Source organism: Falco biarmicus, chromosome 12 (genome assembly GCF_023638135.1).
Source record: "Falco biarmicus isolate bFalBia1 chromosome 12, bFalBia1.pri, whole genome shotgun sequence".
Lineage (NCBI taxonomy): Eukaryota > Metazoa > Chordata > Aves > Falconiformes > Falconidae > Falco > Falco biarmicus.
Window position 1 is genome coordinate 22,237,653 of NC_079299.1, and position 22,191 is coordinate 22,259,843.

Below are 22,191 nucleotides of genomic sequence, written 5' to 3' on the forward strand. Positions count from 1 at the left end.
CAGAAAAAAACATTACCAAGAAACAGACCGTATTAGAAAATGTTAAAAGTAATGTTTTTAAAAGCTAAAGTTACAAGGCCTGTTTAGATGGGCTTAAGAAAAATTCCCATTTTCAAGGAAGCATTTAAGTACCCAAGATGCTTCCACAACAGGCTTCTGTAACTCATATGGTTTCAAACTGCTCCTGCATTGCTTAATCTGCCCTGGTTATCAGCACAAACAGTGCAGAGAATCAATATACATGTCAAGAAATAAAATACACAGTATCTATACAATTATATAATCATATCATATATAGCACTATAATGAAAAAAAGAGAACTGAAACCAGGACAACCATACTGCTGTATCTCATAGATACAGTCTGAAGCCAGGCATCATATGAATTTGTTCTTTATCACGACGTTTAGCACTTGTCTTGTAGATGGCGGCTCAGGAACAGAATCCAAAAAAATACAGAAAACTGCTGTTTTTTACCAAGAAAATCAAAAATATTTTTGTCCAAAATTGAAGTATTTTTAAAAGGAAGAAACCAAAAAAGTAAGAACACTCACCTTTTTCCGTGTGAAGACGTTTAAATGAGTCTGTTTTTGACAAGCTTGGGTCAGAGATGACTTTGGAACCAAGCTTAACTGTCAAATCTATCGATCGGTATCCTTGAGGGAGTTTACGGTCATAGAGCAGAGTCAGAAGCTGGGCAAGTGTCATTTCAGCTGGTAATGGCTGGCCTAAACAACATTGGCATCAAGTCAGAGAGGAAAAATCACGATTGAGTTATTTTAATGTACACGTGTCCAGGTGCTGTTCATTGCCTGTACCACAGATGCCAAGTAGACTAAATATTACGTGGCTCCAAACCAAGGCCTTAATTTTACCATTTTTTCTCTCAGGAAAAGGGGCCCCATCAGTTTGGAACCAACCATTGAAGAACTATGCCAAAATTCCCTAGGGCAGCTCTGTGCTGAGAGCCTAGGCACTTGGCATACTTAGCAAATGGCTAAGGCTGTAATTTGACGTGCATTTTAAGCAGGTACTGCCTGTCCCCTACTAGTAAACCCTACACCTGCATCACCTTAACACTGGTGACATAAAGGTGTGCGACCATAAGGCAAAATGGCTGAAGTGGAACAAAGTGGAAAACAAAGAAACCTGCAATTCTTTTTCAGTCCTATTAGTCCCCAGCATAGCTCACTACTCTTGTGTCAGGACACAACTCGGCATGAAAAAATGAATGGCACTGCCAAGAAATACTTCTCTCTGCAGCAATGCAGACTTGAAATGCATGTGAAATACAGCCCAAACTGATTATTCAAATCACGATTTTGGCCACTCTTTTGTTTCTGAAGGATATGTTCTTCCCTGAACTACAAGTTACTCTCAAAGCAGAACAATTTTGCCTGATAACAAGTAGACTTACACATGAAGTGAAATGTTTTAGATTCAGATCACGTAATACAATTAGCATGCCCATTTCATCTTGACTGTACTTAAGTAACACAAGTTCCAGGAAGGTCTTTAGTAGCAACCTGTTTCATCAGTGGAAGACACTGTCTTAAATAAAAATTTAAAATGTCTTGTTACTGTGCAAGTGAGTACTGCGCCCTTTTTCATCACTGATTCTGCTTTCTATGGCTTCTTTTTTTGTAACAACTGGCTGTTGTGCAAGACATGTGATTGACCCGATCAGAAATGCAGAATGATCTACATTATCATTAGTAGACAGTCAACCTTTACCAACTAGATGCTGAAAACAGGCCCTGAGTTCTTATCTCCTGTCCAAAACAGCAGCATTAACTGTAACAATTTTAGATATTTTAATCTAAGTATATTTTCCCTCTAATAATAACTCAGAGCCAGTAATTCTGTAGTAATTTACAAATCTATTTTTTATTGGGTGAAAACATCTTTGATCAGAAGTTTACCACTTAATTCCATAGCTAGTTCCCTGGTTTTATGCTATTAAAAAGATAAGAAGCTCTTCTCCATAATATTAAATTGTTTCACCCACGTTCCTGTCCTTTATCCCTGTTCTAAGATTAAGAATTCCAGTCACACCAATCTCTCTCTACAGGAGAGAGATCTCTACGCCCCCACTACATCATTGCCATCAGCCTTGTCCAGATAGCCGATAAGATGTGAGTACATAACTGCTATACCTAAAACATGACTAACTGCTTAAGACATACTGGTTTTGAAAATACAAGTATTATGGAATTCAAGAACATTCCTGAACTGCCAAATCAACCTTCCAGAGAGCAATGCAAGTTGGCTGCCCACTTAGAACATGAAATAACAGCACAAATACCAGTTCAGCTCTGCCTTGCAGGTGAAAGACAATGTGAGTCACCTTACAAATCCACCCCTCTTATTTCTGAGTGAAAGTGGAAATGTTTTTGAGATTTTGTTCAGGAACAAGGAACTAAACTTCAAGAAAGATCAGCATAATTTTACTTTTGTCAAGCCACTATGATGTTATAATGCTTCACTTCCAATTGAAAGCTGTTACCAGCCCAGAAGGACTCTACAATTCAAAATGCTCAATAGAATGATGAAGGCGTCCATTGGCATTGCAGCTACTTTGTGTTGACGTATCAGCCACAAAAAAAGAACACAATGTTTAAGTTTAAAATGGATTATTAAAGTTACCTGGTAGAAGTTTATGGTATAGATGAAAGACTGGAACACTAATAGTCTTGCTGGAAGATTCTCCTCCTGAAGAAGAGGTACCCACTTTATCCGCCATTACTCTCCCTCGCCTTGATGGTGGACGTGGAGGGGTGGATGAAACTGCTCTTTTTGACTGAGATTTCAAACCTAGTACAGAAGTAAAAAATTCAAAGTCATTCTAACATTTAATAACTTCAGTTAGCCAAGATGCAATGTACTCAACACCCTCAATGACAGTGAAAAAATAGTATTTTTCAGCACCGGTTAATTGAATATCAGACTAGCATTCATGTATAAAATCTATTTGGATATAATCCTGGTTAATTTTACAGTTACAAGGCTGCACATCCTCCTGAGCCCCTAACATAAACGAAACTGTAACTGTACTAGGTCATATTATCCACAAAAAAAGTACAAGCTATCTGATTCTGCTCTTAAACTTAAAGAGCCTGTCTACCAATGGACCCTACAATAAAACTTTTTTAGGTTTGGGGTTTTTTTTTCAGTTGAAAGCAAGACAGACGAAAAACTCTAAATTGAGAGATGTTTCAGCACAGACTATAGATAACAACCACTTGTCTGGCCCACAAAGGTGACTTCAACTGCAGTACTGACAGTACCACATGTGATGAAAGGCATCTTTAAACGTGCTTTTAAAGTTGCCTAGTTCAAAGCATTTAAAGTAAGCACTACATGAAAATTTAAAGGCAGAACAGGCGCGTAAAAGCTTACTGAGCTTATACAGCAAGATTGCTGTATTTTTGGGACAGCTTAAGTTGACTTAAGGTACAGGGAAATTACACTACTATCATGTACCCTTCTACACAGGTGACAGACCAAGTAAAAAAGCCAGAGATCAAGATACAAAGACACATACAACCACCGCCTTATCATTAGCCAAGAGCAGCTGCAAAACTAACACCACCCACACCTGAAATGCTCTGGTTTCAGCTGGTCAGTAGGAGCAGCTATAATATGCAATGTATCTCCAATAATCTCAGTACACTAAACTAGCTTGTCTCAGAAAGACCAGGCTCCAAATAACATCTTTGCTCTCTATTAACTTTACCAATAGGGAACAAGTTAAATACTGGCTGCATGAGGCTCTGAGGACACTAAGACAGAGACAAATGATGTGAAGATTTCACAATCAGGCAATAAAAACAAATGCAAATGCAAGTTTACATTTATAAACTGTTTTACTTAACTGGAAAAAATACAAATGAAAAGAAAGAAAACCTTAAGTCTGCTTCTATCTAAATAGGGAATGGGTTAAAACATGGCTGACAATGCTATGCCCTACCTTCAAGCCTGGCATATTATTTTTGTTATTCCTAAATTCTTTATTAATATTTTAACCCTTCACTTGGACCTAGTAATCTTTAAATATTATGAAATCATATTCACTCTTTTAAAGTGGTACCTACAGCAAGTATCTTTCCAGACAAAGATGTTGTAATTAACATTAGCTGTGGTGCTTTACATACCAAGATCCATGAAACCGCTGCCCTATTCAACACTTGAGTTTAGTTATAACTACATCTAAAAACCTGAAATAAAAAGCTGAAGAAATATTGGCGCCAGAAGTCAAAGGAAATCAGCATCTCTTCTTCATGCTTCATGAAGTGTAAATGAAATTGAGGTACCTCAATGAGGCAGAAAGCTAGATAGGAAAAGAGTAGTTTGAAGTTCATTAATCTCTCTCTCACACACACAGAACTTCAAACTGAAAGACTAATGATCTATACAGCCATCATCTGAACTGTGATCTTGTATCATTGCAAAATTACTATGTTCAATCTATAACCTCCATAGTAGTTTTGGAAGAAAAGGGTTTACATGAATAATTTCAGAGGGATCTTCACATTAGTTTTTACAAGGTGAACGCTTTGGAAGAAAATCCTGTATTTGTGGTTTCCAAGTGTAATAACACAGTTTTACACTTACATCTCCATCTGACAGTTTTTAGCAGAGTACCACCAGTTGTTATGCAGAGTGGCTCCTTTCATTTCCAAAGCATACTGCAAGAGCAGAGGTGATTAAACTCTTATACTCCAGCCACTGCAGAAATGCAGAGGCAGTAATATCCGTATCACAGTAATAGTACACAACTGCTAATATATTGCCATTTACTCCAAGCTCCAGATGTGCCTCTACAAAATCCTGTAAAATGCATTAGCAACAGCATCCACAACACATCGCTGACACACACATTTAGGTACGAATTTGTCAAAGTATATAATCCACTAGAGACACCAGCTCTACCAGGAACCAATCTTGGCTGCGTAACAGCCAGTTAGATTATCTGGGCACTACGATTTTTTAACCATCATTAGTAATAAGAAGAACTGTTGGTACAGATTTTCCCCGCACTCGTAACATCAGAAAAATCCATTTTTCAGAAAGGGAAGGAAAAGACTTACCAGAAGCAACAACAACGCTGTAATTGTCCTGAAACCCATTTTCTGCTTTAACTTTTTCTTTCTCTTCGTAGTTCTTTTTCTCTTTGTCCTCCTTCTGTTCATTAATTAGCTTAGCTGTAATACTGGGTGTATCTATACCGGGGTGAGGGGAGTGGGGAAGAAGAGAAAGCACAATGTATTTCAATATACCAAGCTCATTTTATTAACAGTTTCTAGACTGTTAACAAGGCTATTGTCAACTATCTTAGTGGCTTAGAGTTCATCCCAGGCAGCAACAGTCTTGTAAATACCTATGAATTAAGGTATTATGATAATTATGTCCCCTCTTCCCCCAAAAATCAGTCTTCTGACAATTTAAAAATGTAACAGTTTAAAACCATTACCTGAAGAATCAAGTGTAAAACACTTCATGTTAAAATTCCAGTGCAATAACCAAAAATGAGATAAAGCAAAAAAACGCTACCCAACCCCAAGAACCACAAATGAAAACAAAACACCAAAAACGCCCAATAAAACAGCCAAAAAAATTCCAAAACTTTTTTTTAAGGACACCTGCAGACTTATATAAATATATTGTTGCATTTAGGTCTGGATAGCTAGTGTTAGATACTGACCCAATTTCAGAACTGGCAAGTATGACTACTCCTTTAGAATTGGAAGATGCCTAAAGCATACATCCAAAACTTGTGCTGTTCGCTTAAGGGAACATTAGGTTACTGCAGTTCAACTGTTCTGGTTCAATCATTAGTGAAGATCACAAATATCAGCAAACAACTATTAAATTATTGATGACTGGTGACAATGGATCATTTCACACCTTGTAAGGTACAACACTGGCACCAAAATGGTCAAATAATTCTCTAATTGCTTCTGAGCAGTAACTTGTTTCCAAACAGACGCTACAGCATTAAGCTGTAACCACAGGCTCAAGACTTAGAAGTACCACCCAGCTACCTTCATCTGTGTATCATCAGTGTGCGAGGTGCTGAAAGAAACTTTGTTTGACTGCTTGGAAATATATTATGATTTGTGCCTAAAGACATTGGTTATATCCGTGTTAAGCAGCTGTGCAGACCAAAAGAAGATACAGAGTGTGAAACTGCTGCTACTCAGTTATATATATATATATATATATATATATATATACATATATATATATATATACACAGACACGCACACATGTAAGACTGGGTATTGGCTATTTTAAAAACTCTATTATTTCCACTGAGACTATTATTACTATTAAACTTCAGAGTTGCTCTAGTTTGGTTCCATGGACTGAACGCCCATTTATTGCTGAAAAATTTAAAGCTCATTAATAAAATTACTAAAGCTTAAGCAACAGTATTTTACTACTCAGGTGATACCCAGATTTGTTGTTTAATTCCTCTGACCAGCCAAGAGCAGTAATTTAAGACTAAGGTGAATGAAATACAAAACAACTGGTACCATCCTAGACAATCTCATCTGCAGTGATACTGCACATTTTCTTCCTATGGTAAAGGGATGGGAGTAGCAGATTAGCAATGATTTTTGACTCCCCTCCTGCCTGCCCGCTCAACTCCCCGCCACCCTTTTTTGATATATATACTTGTGATATACAAGTATCACAAAGCTTTTAATACAGTCAGAGAGATAACATCAGACGAGGGATGAAAACATACATGAGAACTGGATCTTTTGCAGAATTAATTCTTCCAATTTAAAATGAGAGTTAAGCTGAGGGGTAACATTTATGTAGCAAAACCCAAAGTTATGGTGCCCTACAAAGTCAGCATTTGATCAATTTCTGTTACAGTCATTAGCGTGTATCACATCATCCCGTTCCCCTCCCCAGTCCCTATTAGCACTGGCTATCAAGCTGACCCCAACACACCACCTAAGGCAGCTATTCAGTACAGTTTATGTCACTGCTCAACAACTATCCCTACCTCATACCCAGTGACTAACCCACCCATTACAGTAATTCTGACCATAAATTGTGCAAACATCTAAAGACTTAGTCACATTCCACACATGACACTGTCTGGACAGTAACTGAATACAGAATTCTATCAGAAATAGCAAACTATTCCCTGGTAAATAAGCTTCAAGCATTTTCCTGGGATTCACTTTTTTTAATTAAAATCCCAAGCACATCTTGTTCCTCTAGTATTCTGCCCAATACCATTACAGTACTTCTATCACCTCGTTAAGTAACATACTTATTGTCCTAATGAATCCATTAATAATTTCGTTGTAAAGTTTTTCAGTAGATATAAAAAAAGCAATAGTTCCTCTGAAGTCCATGAAGATCTGCTTCAGAAATTGAAAGTTGATCTACACTGACTTCCAAGAAATTACACATACAAACATATCTACATATAAGAACACACATACCTAGTCAGATAAGTGCGCAGCTAAATGCACACATATCTGCAATACAGCAAAATCATAATTGCTGTGATGATCTTTGACTTTTCTTTGCTATTACTGAGATACACATCTTAAGAGCAAAAGAAGTAGTGCTGGAGTTCCCCGCCCCCCCCCCCCTTGTTTTTTAGATTAGATACACTTAAAACAGATTTTTGATGTAACATGACCTAACAAATTTTTAGAGAGCTCTGGCATGGACATGATACCTTTAGTATGAATTCTACTCTAACTACATTTGAAAAAAGATCACTAACCCTCACCTGTAACATATAGTTCTGTTTTCGGAAGTATTAAAAAAACATTGAAGTTCAAGGTGGGACTAATTTTAAGATTAAGACATCATTTTAAAGACTAATATTTGGAGTATGATTTGTATGGTTTTTCAAATACCCTATGAGAGATTTGAGAACACCTTAATACTAAAAAGCAAACAAACCCCCAAACCAACCAACCAACCAAAAAACTCCCAACCAACCAAAAAAACCCTGAAAAAAATATTCCACCTTCCCCACCTCAGTTTTATTGAAGGAAAAAATAGCCTTTGACTAGTAGAAGTGCATTTTACACACAATATGTAAGGCAAATGGAAAAGCTTACAACTTAAACCACTGTTTCATAATTGGCAATTACGGATGAACGCTGCAAATATTTGTTAGACATAACGCAGTTTATGTGTTTTTTTTCATTTTGGTTTGGGGTTGGTTTTTTGGGTTTTTTTTTTGAAACTGTACCTTAAAAAAAATTAAAATATGAACTACTGCAAACTTGCCTGACACGCGATCAAGAACCTCTGCTAGAGTTGTTGAGACAGGCAAGTGAAGAGTACGAAATTTGTGTCCAGCTCCATACATTGGATGTTGAATTACATGACTAGTAGCATTAATTCTACCTTTGTACAGCTGAAAGGAAAAAAAGTCAGCATTTAACATAACTTATTTTTGAATGATACAGTCAAATCACTCGGTTCTTATAAACTTAACTCAGCTAAATAAAACTAAATCTTTAGTGTGCTAAAAAACTGACGTATCCTTCAACTTTGGAGATATACAGTAAAAATGCATCAAATCAGGACAAGTTTAATTTTTTAACTCAAAAGAATTTGCTTCAAAAGCCTAGAATATTTTTAGGATCAGAAACAGTATGATACTGTATTTGTTTTTAAAAACCCAATTATTTTACTTAGCTGTATATGAGAGAAAAATTGAGTGTCTGAGATTTGCAATTATTTATGAAATTAAAACTTAATTCTGAAGTTAAATTAGGAAAATCACAATATACTTGGAGTACAGAAAGATAATTCCTCTATTGCTCTGACTTTAGTATGAAGTTTATCCTGGACTTCGTATCTACTTTTTGCTATTGTAACGGATAACAAAGTCACTACCAGTTAAAACATTTCATCATAACATACTGTAGTCTGAGTTCTCTCTGCATTTTGTATCATTCTTTGCTTGCAGTAACCTTTTACAGGCTTTTCTGCAATGACAGTGCCACTTAATCCCTTCCTCCTACTGTCAGACTTGTCTACTAATATTCACATACAGGACCAACTTACTGTTGTGCAATACTATCAAAAGCATTTATTTAACAATTGATGACAATCAGAATTTAGCTTCTAAAATACAGTTTTAGTAAGAACTTGAGTTAAAAATGGGGATCTGGTCTTTGAAAGGTTATGTTGTTGGATATACTAGATATATATGCTCCACATAAAACATTATTTTTAAGGTTTCTCTTTGGATAGTAGAGGAGGAATCACCTCAGTAAGGACAGACTGTTCCTGTGTGTTTTTAACAGAACAAACCTAATTCCCTGACAACTTATTTTCAAGGTATTTTTACAGAATGTCACTAAATACGTAAAAGCAGATAAAAAAATCTGTTGTATGTAAACCAAATTATTAGCAAATTGATGTTACCCTCACATTACCAATGGCCACGTTAACAATCTCAGCCAGGTTAAACCAAAACATTTAAGTTTGTGCTAAAATTGTATTTGTTCCTCCTTTTCTGTTTTATACTATATGCTCTAGTTTCCCTGTCATTATCTCACGTAGTACTTCTGAGATGTAGTAAGAACAACAGAAACCAAAGCAGAAAACTCTTCCTTGTATGGGAGTACCAGATCTTTTACTAAGTTCTGGTTTTCCTATATTCCTTTATTCACAGCCTTCAACTGAGAAAATAGCACTTCAGTCATTAATTACAATTGTGTTCTGGTGAAGCATGTGGAATTATAAAAGCATACATCTGCTTTTGTCACTCAAGAATTTATTCATGGTGCTTTGGCTAATGCTAAAGATTTTTTGCCAATTCTGAAGGATCAAAACCATGACTGTTTCTTAAAGAAACTGAATGAAGAACTGCTGGAAGGATGAGAACTTGTATCTGTTTTTTCTGCTAATGTATAAGGATACTATTAAAAAGTATTCCACACGATAAATTTCAGTTGTCAATTCTTTCAGAAGCAGTATATTTTCAACAAGATGGCTTTGTCTTATAACAGTGCCTTAAATTTTCTTTTAAAACACTGAGTTACAATGCACCAACACATTCCTTTCCAAAATTCTGCAATGTGTACGGTAGGAAAAGCTGCCATGTTACATTTCAAAGTTGAATATACCCAGTTTTGGGTTTTTTAAAGGCTAAATTTATTCCATATTCACCACACAGATATCAAAAATTCTTACTGGACACGGGGACTGAAGAAATAAAGTCACTTTCTCATCCTCTAGCATCAGCTGCAAAAAAAGCCTCCTAATAAATCCTGAAATATTTCCAGAGGTTGGGAGGTTCCCACGCTGAGGAGAGGACTGGAACAATTCACAGAGAACCTGGGAATGCAAAATGACATCAGATTTAATATGTTTCTACATTTAGATCTCTAAAATACAGCTCTACACAGCCATAATAGGCAGTACTAAGATCTACCTTCCAGTTATTCAAACCAGATCAGAAATGAGCACCACTAAAGAAAATATTAGCAGCAAATTAAGGGATTTTTTAAATGAAAAAACTGACTACAGCATCAAAGTAATTGTAAATGCATAGACCATTCAAAAAGATAAAAAAATGAAGATAAAAAGTATTTAAAAAATAGCTTTTCCTAAAGCAAAAAATTCCCACTGCATAATGCAGTATTACTACCAGCCATTAACAGAGAATGGTACCAAATTTTTTTACTGAAGTCCACCTGTTCCCAGGACACTGTCATTCTTAATGTTGAAAAATCATTTCTTAATTACACTTTTATCCAGCTAGGTCTGCAAGGTTAACAAATGTGAGAAAAATACCTGAATTTGCACTAGAACGTCAAACGCAAAGCCATATTCTGCAACAGCCCGCATTTCCCTGGTCACAGACTGCACAGGGTACATGGTTGCACAAGCAAATTTACCTGGAAATCTCAAGTTACTAACATAGAAGATGTGTATGAAGCTTGATTTTCAAATTCCATTTCAGAAGATTTTAGACCTATCCAACTAAATACAGTACTTTGGATTTTGGTTTAAAGTTTATTCCTCTAAACCAAGAAGAATACAAAACTATACGTAGGACTGGATGGCCATGCCAAAACATTTTTTAAAGTCAGACTAACAAGCTAACAATTTTAATATAAATTTTTTCCAGTCAATGACAAAAAAAAAAAAAGTTATTTGAAAGAAAGCTATAAAAAAGTAAGAAGTTTTGCATGTTGGCTGTAGTTATTAATAAAGAAATTAAAATCTTATTTTTTTTTCTCTCTCACCTGTGCCATAAGTCTCTGGTTATTAGGATGGCAAGAGATGCATTGCAAGAAGAACGCAACCGTTGCATTTTCAATTGCTGTCCGCTGCTGAGTGGTCAACCCTGTTGTTACAGTTGAAGAAAGCAAGCTAGATCTTGCACTAGCCTGTTGTGCCGTCACATTGTGTCCTCCAGAAGTAGCACCAGAATGGCACAACAGAAATAAAAGTGCTGTCCACAAAGGATTGACTTCAGAGCCACCCAACCAATCCTTCATCATATGGCTGTTGCCAACTTCTGTCAAAAACCTGAGAACAGGAGCAACCAGGTCTGCTGTGATAGGCATTTTATTAAAGTGCTGTGGAACATGATGCCTCCTGAGCCTGTCCTGGGTGATATCCGTTGATTGTGCAGTGCAGTCAGAGCTAGAAGTATGGTTAAAGCAAAAACTAGCAAGACTTCTTACAAGCAGTGAAGGCAAACCTGAGTCCAATAATTGCTTGGTAGCTTCAGGAGACTGAGATGAGGCAGCAAGAGTAGCCAGGTGAGACTCTGTTAGTGCAAGAGGGGCTTGTGCGTTTTTGGAGTCATCTGTTAAAGATGAACTAAGGTCCTGCTTTTTGCTGTCATCAGTCATGGACAGTCTGTGTTGACACTGCATTGGAGGAGGAGTGATACCCATCCACCCCATGAGTAAGGAAAAATAATTTGGGTGGATGTGGCACATTGAGCAAAGCAAACTATCAACAGCCTTCTTCAAAACCATGTTGCAGGGAAGAGACATGGACCAGTTAAACAGTGACCTGCAGAAGACAGAAAATCATGTCAACACACAGTTTGCCACTCATATTCCCTTTTCTTAACTGGTTCATAAAACAACTTTACGTGATTATGATTAACTATTGCAGAAGCTGTTGTAAAACACACTGTGCTGAGCTTGAAAGTCTCTTTTGGATCACAGTATCAGCAAGATACTCATTACACAAAAGGCATTCCTCAACTGTATGTTTAAATTTCTTTCATCATAGTGTATTTAAAATAGATGTAAGCCGACTTTTCTGGCATGCTGCACATGAAAGACAGAATTTCAGTTTTTTGACAGTTACCACATAATTTATGCATTTTTGACCCAACTGCAACTTCTTCGTGCCTTCAACTCAGCAAGCTGCAGATATTAGACTCACAGACATGCGTGCACACATACTCATTTACATAAAGCTCTCTTAGTCCTTTGTAAGAACTAAAGTATTTTAATGTGCTTTCAAAAAAAATTTAAAATATGCTTTATTTGAGTTCTACCTAAAGATGTTGCAAAACAATGAAAGCAGCAACAATCTTGTTGAATGATGTTACCCTCACCGTCGTTACTCAACCTGAATTTTGGACATGAGTTGACAACAGAATTATTCTTTCGAGATATTAAAATCTCACCCACCTTTGAACTCACTTCCATCTAAACACTATCTCACAGAATGCTAATCCAAGGCATATGAATGCAAAAGCTAATTTAGCTTGTATTAGTCAGCTTAAATTTCAGAAGTATTTGTCAAATACTGAAATAATAACTTTTTCATACAGACTTGTTCAGAGTAGCTGAATTATTTAAAAAAAACCCACAATGTTCTGAACTGCATTCACAGTACCTTGACCCCATAGAGTTACGTTATCTTAACCTTTACATACAGAGGTGAATGCACGCTTCGTGCCACTTTTTAAAGAAGTTTGGATGTATCATCATATATCACAGTCCCATTTGAAGACAAGGATTGTTTCTACATCTTCTGGATGGAAGTGTTATTCTATGCTTAGTATAAGGGTCTAGAACAGAACATGGGTCTAATAAAAAGTTACCTTTATCACCAGTCCAGTGAATGACTGATAAAAAACCCTCTCCAAAATGAAACACTAAAAAGTCAGCTCAGTGACCAAATGACCCATAACTTTGGGAAGAGAGTCACAATTTCCCAAAGCCCACGTATCACAAAGTTACACTTAAACTCTTCTCAAACTATATATTCACAGAATCCTTCTGCCAGAAATTTCTGGGTAAGTTCATGCTCTATGAAAAACAAGATTCTTTTCCAACTAGGTATTAAAAAATAACTAAGTAATAAGTCGGTATCCATCAACCAAAGCAGAAATGGAAAATGGGGATGACGAGAAAATACATCCAAGAAAAAAGTGAAATATCACATGGAAGAGAAATCAGGAGTTATAGCTGGAATCAATGAAAATATTTCAAAAGTTACAATATCAAAGAGGATAAGGAATACAAATGAAAAGTAATTTTCATTAGAAGAATTATTTACCTATGTAAGTATGACAATAATTCTTCCGTATTTATTAAAAATGTATTTTATAATTCTCTCCAGATGCTGGTTGATATGAATTATAGTTTGATTTGGCAGGAGGTAGAGGAATAGGGCTATACTGCAACATGCATACTCAAACTAGGTACAATAGTTTTATTAGTATTCCTGCTTTTTGTCCTGTGATGAAAACATATGCTCCCTCCAAAAGACAGGAATTCAGTTCTAAAATTCACTTTTGTATTAGTATAAATCTAAATGGGCTATCCATTTTTGGAAGTGTAGTTTTATTAATGTTCTTCCTTTTCAAATGTTAAGATGTATCCTGAAAATGTAATTCTGTTAAAATGTATTGCTGAAAGACTGATTGACCTGCAATCTAAAATTCTTAAATTGATTACCAAAATGAACAAGCTTATAGTGAATTAACAATTATTTATATAACAGCATCACTGAAGTATTTTTGGAAAAGGTCTAGCTTGTAGTCATGTATCTAAAGACTGTCATGTTGCACACACACAAGAGCTCTGTATGCTTATGCCAATAACCGTAAATTGTACATTTCCCAGTGTTCGAATGTTTGACTGTGCCTAAAGGAGACAGCATGACGTTTCTTAAGATGATGGAACATTTCTTAAGGGCAACAACAAAATTATGTGCTGTCAAAGTTCCTTTCAGTAACTGGAATTGTGTTCAACAGTACAAATGAAAGACACTTTACTAGATAGAGGAATTTAACAGCTCTGCTTCTATAATACCATCGTGGTTGTGAAACAAAGCTATGTGGCTTCTCTTTTTCGTTTTGTTTCAACAGAAGAGATGGTTAAGCAACTTAAATGAACAATGTCAGGTCATATATTTTCAATCTGGAGTTGCTTAAAAGTACACATCTGGTGTTTAGGGTGAATCCTTCTTTAGAATCCAGCAACATCCAGCAAATCACAGCTCAAGAGTCACTCAAGATTTGGTGCTTTGTTTCTTTCAAATCAGACTAACTAGAACAAAAGTGGTAACTCCAAAAAAAAAAAATCCTCCCATGCCCTAGCTCTTGGCTATCAGTTATAGATACTGGATACCATAAGTAATAAAATAATGCTTACATAACAGGATACTAATGAAGATCATGATTTATAGGTACTGTGGAAGTTACTGCAAACAATTTCAACAAGAACAGCCTAGAGTTATTCATTTAAAAAAACCACAAACAAAAACACGCCAATGGTTTACCTTTTACATTTTTGAATTTGCTGTTTTGTTTCAAATTTTTGTTTTTAAACACAATTATACCTGGAATATGTGAAGTGCAGTTTTGAGTTTAGAACTACAAAACTACCTTTTTAAATACCTTTTAAGTAATCACTCTAACAATCAGCTTCAGGGATGGCCATTTCCACTAAAATTTCACAACGAGCATTCTTCAAGTTGTATCATTTCAGTGAACAAAAATAATTCAGTTATAAAAAGTAGGAGGCGGAAAAGTTCACTTTACTCACTCAAACAGCTCTCTGTCCAGCAACGCTGGTAAATCATATTCAACAAGCAATTCATAACTGTGCCACAAAATTGCTGCTACGCAATGCAAATGTGAAGGAGATGGCATCAAAAGACCATACTCTCTTGTTGAGCTATTCGGACAAATGTAGCTGACCCGGCCACTTTTTTTCATAGCTGCAACTCTTGCGGAATCACTGACCCATTTCAGCAATGCTTGAATTCTGGAAGGCAAGATGATACGGTACATTATAAAGGGTCAAAGAAACACTCAAACCCAAATTATCTTGCTGTCTTTTTGTAGTCGGATTTACACATTTATCTCTTCCTTTGAAGCAAAGTTCAAGAATGAGCCTAAACTATGTTTTCTCAAGACTTAAACCACGAACAGGGAAAAAAATTAATTAAAAACACTTATCATTTTGGACAGCCAAATGTAAACTTTCTACAGCAGGTACCCAAGTTCTAAGTATTTGAGACAGAAGACAAACAACAGAATTATCACTTTTATAAGAGCAAAAAAGAGGAACAGCATTCTCTGCAAAGGATGCAAAGAGCTAGGAGGGAAAGCTGGAAAGCTTCTTTAGATTTCTGCATTTTTCATGCTATCTCATAACTATCAGATTTCAAAAAGTCTGGTTTTGTGCAGTAACATCAAGCCACTATTTAGCAGATTATTGTCGTATATGTTTCCACATGACAATCCAAATTACATTACCTATCTTTTGTTCCAGGGTCTTGAGTTGTTCCAAGCTGATAAAGAATGTCTATTGTGGAGTCAGAAGAGAGACCATTTAATCTTCCAAACAGTAAAGGGCTATTCAGATCTTGCCGCATTAAAAAAAAAACACAAACAAACAAAAAAGGGGAGGGGAAATAATACAAGTACTTACATACATATTTTTAAGAGTACTAATGAAATTATTACAGAATTGCAATATTAACATTGTATTGAGTTTTGCCATTAACATAAGGATGCAATTTTCACCACTATGCCAAAACTGTGCATTTTGTATGTTCAATGCAATGTTCAGCCTTACTATGAAATGAAAAATCATTGCAACATTCGTCAGATCCAGGACTTAAAAAGTTTAACTAGTAGGATTTCCTTCAACATATTCCAAAGACATGACGAATTCCAAGGTAACTGTCAAACCTCATGCTTCACAGAAGCAAACATTTATTTCAAAATGGAAGCTTATTTAACTCCAATTTCCACCAATGAGACTAAGGCTGAAGATCTCCTTAGATTATTTCCTATTTATCATCTACTCACTGTGTTCACCTCCTACCTTGTAGGAAACTACTGTCTTATCTAACAGCGTTCCAGCAAAAGACAGTAGGTTACACTGAACCATTAACCCATGGCAAAATAAGTCATGGAAGCCATTTTGAAAAGAGTGTTTTCTGTTAGTATCACCAGCTCAAAACACGAAAAATATGAATTCAGTTTTATTTATTTTAAAAACCAGAAAACAGCTAAGTAGTATGGAATCATTAATACAAAACCCCCAACGCATTAGCAGAAAAGCTACTGCAAAATGTCTCTGTGGGACATGGCTTTGTCGTTCAAGTGTCTTGATTATGTACCTCCACCTGTAAATATTTTTCAACACTTGGTGCCGTTCAGAATTTATACTGTCCTACAGACGATTACTGCCCAAATGTTGCTGCATTTGTTTTCCTTAAAACTAGTCATGGATGCTCTTTATCCTGAAACATCTAGACATAGTATCTATAGTAAGACACACTTTGGATATATCGCATGCCCTAATAATGTGTCTTCAAAACATTCACCTAATTATCTGTTCTACAGAAAAATCAAAACAACCCTGGTTGCACTGCTTTACTGTTGTAGAACTACCCACATATGAAGATTATGATACTTAGAAGCATAGCAAAACACAATGGCAAACCAAATTCAGAATCAGAGAAGTAACACACAATTCTACTATACTTGTTCATTTATACGAGCAGTATTTTTAAGCAAAATCTGAAAAGAAAAACATTGCACTCACCTGCAGGATCACTCCCTGATGCTGAGCAGTTTCTTAGAAGAATGTCAATCAATTTTAGGCCTATTCTGGTGGACTGAAGCCCAATTTTTACGAGCACAGCCTCAATATTTGGAGAATGCATACCACAGTAAGGTGACATCAGTAAAGCAGCACATGTCTGCAACAGGTTGGCAGTGGGTGCTGCAGCGCTAGCCATCATTCCTTCTAAATCACTTATGTGAGTGAGGCAGTGGTGTAGTAACCTTAACCATCCGATACTGAAAAGGAAAACAAGAAAATGATACATTAGCTCATCTTTATTATTTTAATCTATAACGTAACTACCAGTATTAGATTCTAGGGCAAGTACTGAAGAAAACTGCTATGACATGATCAGACATCATCTGGAAAAGCAAATTAGAATGACTGAATTTAAGACTAAAATGTAAGATACACTAGTAATGTTGTCATAATCATTGGTTTAAGAAAGGAAGCGTTTGTGGGTAGGAAGAGTTAAGAGTCTGCAAGTTTTATTACTAAAGTTTCTCCATATTTCTTGATTTACATACGTATTTATTCCGAAAGGGCCAACCTACTGAGGAGAAGGTGCAGGGGAGGGTGTTTATACAGAGGGATGGTAGAGGGCAGGTGTGGCATTGTGTGTGGGGTTTTTTTGTTGTTGTTTTTTGGAATATTTTTTTTGGTTGGGGATTAATTTTTGCTTTGTTTTGTTAGGGTTTGTTTGTTTGTTTGTTTTTTTTAAATTAAAAGGAGCTGGACAAAACATAAATGTTAAACATGAAACATCACACTGCCTCATTTCGGCACCACTGGATTTATTCACATGTAAGGCCAATATTCTGCAATAGTGTTTGGCATTACAATTATACCCCTGCGCAGCTTCCCTGACATTACAAACTTTTAGGGTCATATATATCTACAATAAATGACAGTGAACCTTACTGAACCTGATTTTAAAAGCACACACAAAAAGTGTAGAAATTAAAAACGTGTTAGCCACTGCATCTCTCCCATGTGTCTTGTTCTTTAATAATACTGTTCTGTATTCCTTTTAAAAACAAATCTTGAAAAGTAAGCAAACTGTAATTGAATCCATTTGGAAACAGATAAGCTAGACTTTATTTATAAAAATACACTACAGTGCTGTTTAAACTAGCATTATGAATGAGACAGCAATCTTAAGTTGCATGTGAAATAAATGGCGTCATTTCCCTGACAAGTTCTAAACCAGCAAGGTTAGCTGTGAAAGCAAGTTAACCTACCTCCCATAGCTCAAAAAAAGGGCAAACTTGCATAGTTTACAACTTTATTTCAGGAATCATTTACTCCTAAACATTTATCATTTTAGACAAGAACAAATTTTCTGTAATGTCTATACTAAAATTATATCTACGTTTATTGAATACATCTATCATATTACTACCATTACTCTGAGATAGTTATAAAACTAAGCTGAAAGCCACAATGAAAGACTTCCAGACATTAAGAATATACACTCACCTTCTTTCTTTAGATACCGATTACTTTTGTGTGCCTTTAACATAACCTTTTCTGAAGTACAAATATAACAACGGTATAATTTGGCTACGAAAATTTGTTTTGCTGCTCTTCAACATCAAAGAACAATTTCAGTTATACAGCTTTTATCCAATATACACTGGACAGTATTAATGTTCTCCAGACTTACTTATTCTCTCAATTTTTTTCCCAGCAAAAGAAGAAAAGAATTTCCCAGGCTCTCTTTTCAAAATTAAGGTTCGAAGATTAAATATTTCAAAAAATAATGAATTTTTACAATGTAGTAAGCTAAATTACAGAATCGGGAAATCTCAAAACCCCACCCATTAAATTAAAGTTGAAGGACTCTAACACTTTTTTTTTTTTTTTAATCCTTATGGGTTTATTTGTTATTATTTTAAAAATGAGTACGAAACTAAAGATGCCACTTAGCCAAATAAAAGCTTTTGCAAAGGAATCTTGCTGATATGCCAGAATTGTAACAACATTCAGTTCCTATTTCTCAAGTGTTTGCAAAAAGCAATATTAGATACGACTTCCACAACACATCCCATTGTCCTGTTTCTATTCCTGCTTCAATACTTATGTAACTTTGTTGACTTCAGTAGGGATAAGAAATATGTTGCTACTTCAAGTTTTTTTGACAACTGTCTACCCATTAAAAACAGAGAACGTAACACTAAATGCTTTCCTGTGCTTTGTACCCTTTCATCACTGCCATAGTGAAACATCCCCTTTTACACAGGCAGGTTAAAATCTGCTTACATCTGCCTTCTGTAAAAAAAACCAAAAAAAAAAGGCCAAAAAAGCACAAGAAAATAAGGGGGGAAAAAGCAAGTTTTCCAAGATATTTGAAATAGATTCTGCAACTGCTACAACTCAACTACAAAAACCAGGTACTCATGAATACAGTTTGCTACTGAAAGGTCTGACTCAGAGCAGAAAACATCACAAAACCACCCCAACCCATGACCTGGCACAAACATCCCTCTGGCCGTTGAAACTAGAACCTTACCTTGTTTTAGAGACCTGATCCTCCGAGGGAAGGAACGGATTGTTGACAGTTGCAGACGAGGTGTTCCCGAAGGCAGTGAGGCCTAACAGTTTGATCTGAGAAAGGCCGAGTGTACTGGCATCCCGAGGGCGATGGAGGCGAAGGCAGACAGCTGAGGCAACTTCAGCTTTTACCAGCTGGATTTTTATATAGGTGAGACCGCTTGTGATAACAGGAGTTGACAAAGGCAACATATTGACACCATCTGCGCTTATTTCAACAGATACTGATGATGGGCAAGCTACAGAGTAAGACAAGAAGGTGCAACACAATTTAAAAATCTGTACCGGTTTGAATTTTAAGTGTTAAAATCTGTTAAAGATACAGAACGAGATGATTGAAATGATGGTAGGCAAACGCTACTACAGAACTGCAGCCGGAGCATTTGACCTGTGCGACGGTATATGCAAAAAGGCGTAAGCATTTTGATACATGGTGTGTACAGTTTGTTTAAAAGACTTAAGATGAAGAAAACGTCCTGTCAGTGTAAATGCCACATTTCCCTAGCAGGGCTACAACAGTAAGAGCTGAAAATCTCATGCTTTATTCCAGCAAAACCATTTTGCCTGAAGACCCCTGACCAATATCGCATTCTCACTAGGGAAAGTTCTGAGAAGTTTGACACAGGTTTTTGGTGTTTTTAACATTGATGCCACAAGACATGTGCTAAGCTAGAAGAAATCAGGCAGAAGCAAGGCCTTCCATTCTCAAGGTAAGTACAACGAACAAGTTTTTCAACTTATTTCACAGGGGTATTTCAAACAACCTCTCCACTTTAGCTCCTCTGATTATACTCCGTGTCACATCTAAATCCTACCCTTCAAATTTTCAAACCGGCATCCATGTCAGTGAATCTACTTACTTGCCAGAGAGGCCAGATGAGGCTGGATGTGGATCTCCTTGAGCAGCACAGCCGCGGGAAGGTGAATCGTGAGGTCACACCAAGCTTCCTCAGGTAAAAATATGTAGGACCATGCAGCAGACCGAGCGCGCCTGTGGGGAGGAGTAGCCTGCAACAGCACTTCAGCCGGCTGGGCAGTGGGGCTGCTTGAGGTAATTGAACCTTCAAAAACAGCACCAGTAACATCGATTATTAATGTTTATCCATAAAACCCAGATTAATTTACAACCTGAACTGCGGGTAATGCTTTTTTTTGGTTATCTCACCTGTTTTGGTTTATTACACTTGGGATGTTATCAATAATGACAAGTGCTGAGGTATTTTTCTTATACTCAGCCTGTTTTACATTGGCAGTTGACATATGCAGGTGCTCGAAAATTTGCTAGGGGACATACCAAAATCCTAAACTTCCTATCAAGAGAGTTCATTACAAAAACAAACCAACCAAAAAGGTGCCGGTTGAACAGTATGCTTAGAACTTGAACTCAGTTAATGCACAGTTAATATAATGATAATATAATGAAGGCTTTAAAGGTTCAAATATTACAATGGTAACATTAATGACTTTATAATCAAAGTCTGCAATCAAAAAGCCTTATCACAGAAGCTACTTATTTTTTTAATCTTAGCATGACTTAAGAGCGAAATAGGAAGTATCTAGGCTATGTCTTCCTTAGTAAATAGTATGGCACAGCAAGACCAGATTTGTGCTGGTCAAACTACAGGTACTTGGGGTGTTTCCCTTCAAAGTAGCTCTAGCCTGGCCCTATGACTGAATGCCTAGTAGCAGCTGGAGATGAATTCCTGGACATATTTTGATAGACTTTCATCCCAAATGAATAAAGTTCGTTTCTCAGAGAACACTACATAATGAGAATGAGAGTGTAGTAACTAAGAACAACCAGAAGGTTAATTTCAAAAGCACACTACTGACAAAGTAAAAAATTAAGATAGATGCACTCACAGCAGAACATGAAGAACTCGGGCACTTTGCAAGTTGGAAGATAAGGCATACAAGAATTCACCACCATATATGCTTATGATTTTTACTACTCAAAGTAATGAAGTACCAACATTTGCAGGATTCTTAATTTTACCTTTTAGGAATTCACGAAGGTCAAAGTAGATGACGTCTAATGGCCCCCTATTCTGCCCCTATTCTGACAAATAAATCTTTTTCTGTGGTGCTTTTTTTTAAAAAAAAAAAAAATCACTATTTTTGACACTCTTAAATTTAAATGACATGTCTGAATAGATTTCTCTCTGGTCTGACAATTTTTCCAGAAATTTTAAAAATAATCCTTTCCTTCTTCCCTCTTGACAGTGAGAAACAGTGTATGAATACATTCACAGACTACGCTAGGCTAGTGGGCAGCAACAGAAAAGATTAAGACATTACTAGTGAAAAGGAGCCTTTGTAAGATATGAAGAGTACATCTACATCTTAAAACACATACATTTTAGTTAACTGGCAGCCATTGTACTGATACCAAAACAGCATTGCAATTCTAACAAAAGTTTGATGCATTCAGGTGCAGGTGCGAGAGCAGCATCAGCCCTATGCTCCAGCTTCTCTGTTGGACACAGCTCCGGCTCATTCTGTGTCACCCAACTTTGCTGTGCTTCTCTTAACAGCTCCATCGAACCTGATGTGCTGTAAGTGAAGTCAGT

General features: G+C 36.4%; 1 protein-coding gene across 6 annotated transcripts in view; it reads right to left on the reverse strand.

Annotated features, from left to right (window-relative positions):
* The window catches only part of BIRC6 (baculoviral IAP repeat containing 6), a 183,139-nt gene that overhangs the window by 65,623 nt on the left and 95,325 nt on the right, over nt 1–22,191 (reverse strand). For 5 of the 6 annotated variants that reach the window (XM_056357629.1, XM_056357633.1, XM_056357630.1 and 2 more), the window contains exons 50-60: nt 20,482–20,682; nt 19,581–19,860; nt 17,048–17,304; nt 15,748–15,856; nt 15,032–15,253; nt 11,252–12,032; nt 10,194–10,337; nt 8,274–8,403; nt 5,090–5,221; nt 2,646–2,813; nt 554–727 (exon numbers count right to left, since the gene is read on the reverse strand). In XM_056357629.1, coding sequence (XP_056213604.1) covers nt 554–727; nt 2,646–2,813; nt 5,090–5,221; nt 8,274–8,403; nt 10,194–10,337; nt 11,252–12,032; nt 15,032–15,253; nt 15,748–15,856; nt 17,048–17,304; nt 19,581–19,860; nt 20,482–20,682 — 2,598 coding nt within the window. The remainder of the gene's footprint in view (nt 1–553; nt 728–2,645; nt 2,814–5,089; nt 5,222–8,273; nt 8,404–10,193; nt 10,338–11,251; nt 12,033–15,031; nt 15,254–15,747; nt 15,857–17,047; nt 17,305–19,580; nt 19,861–20,481; nt 20,683–22,191) is intronic. The other variant, XM_056357631.1, reaches the window with a different exon arrangement.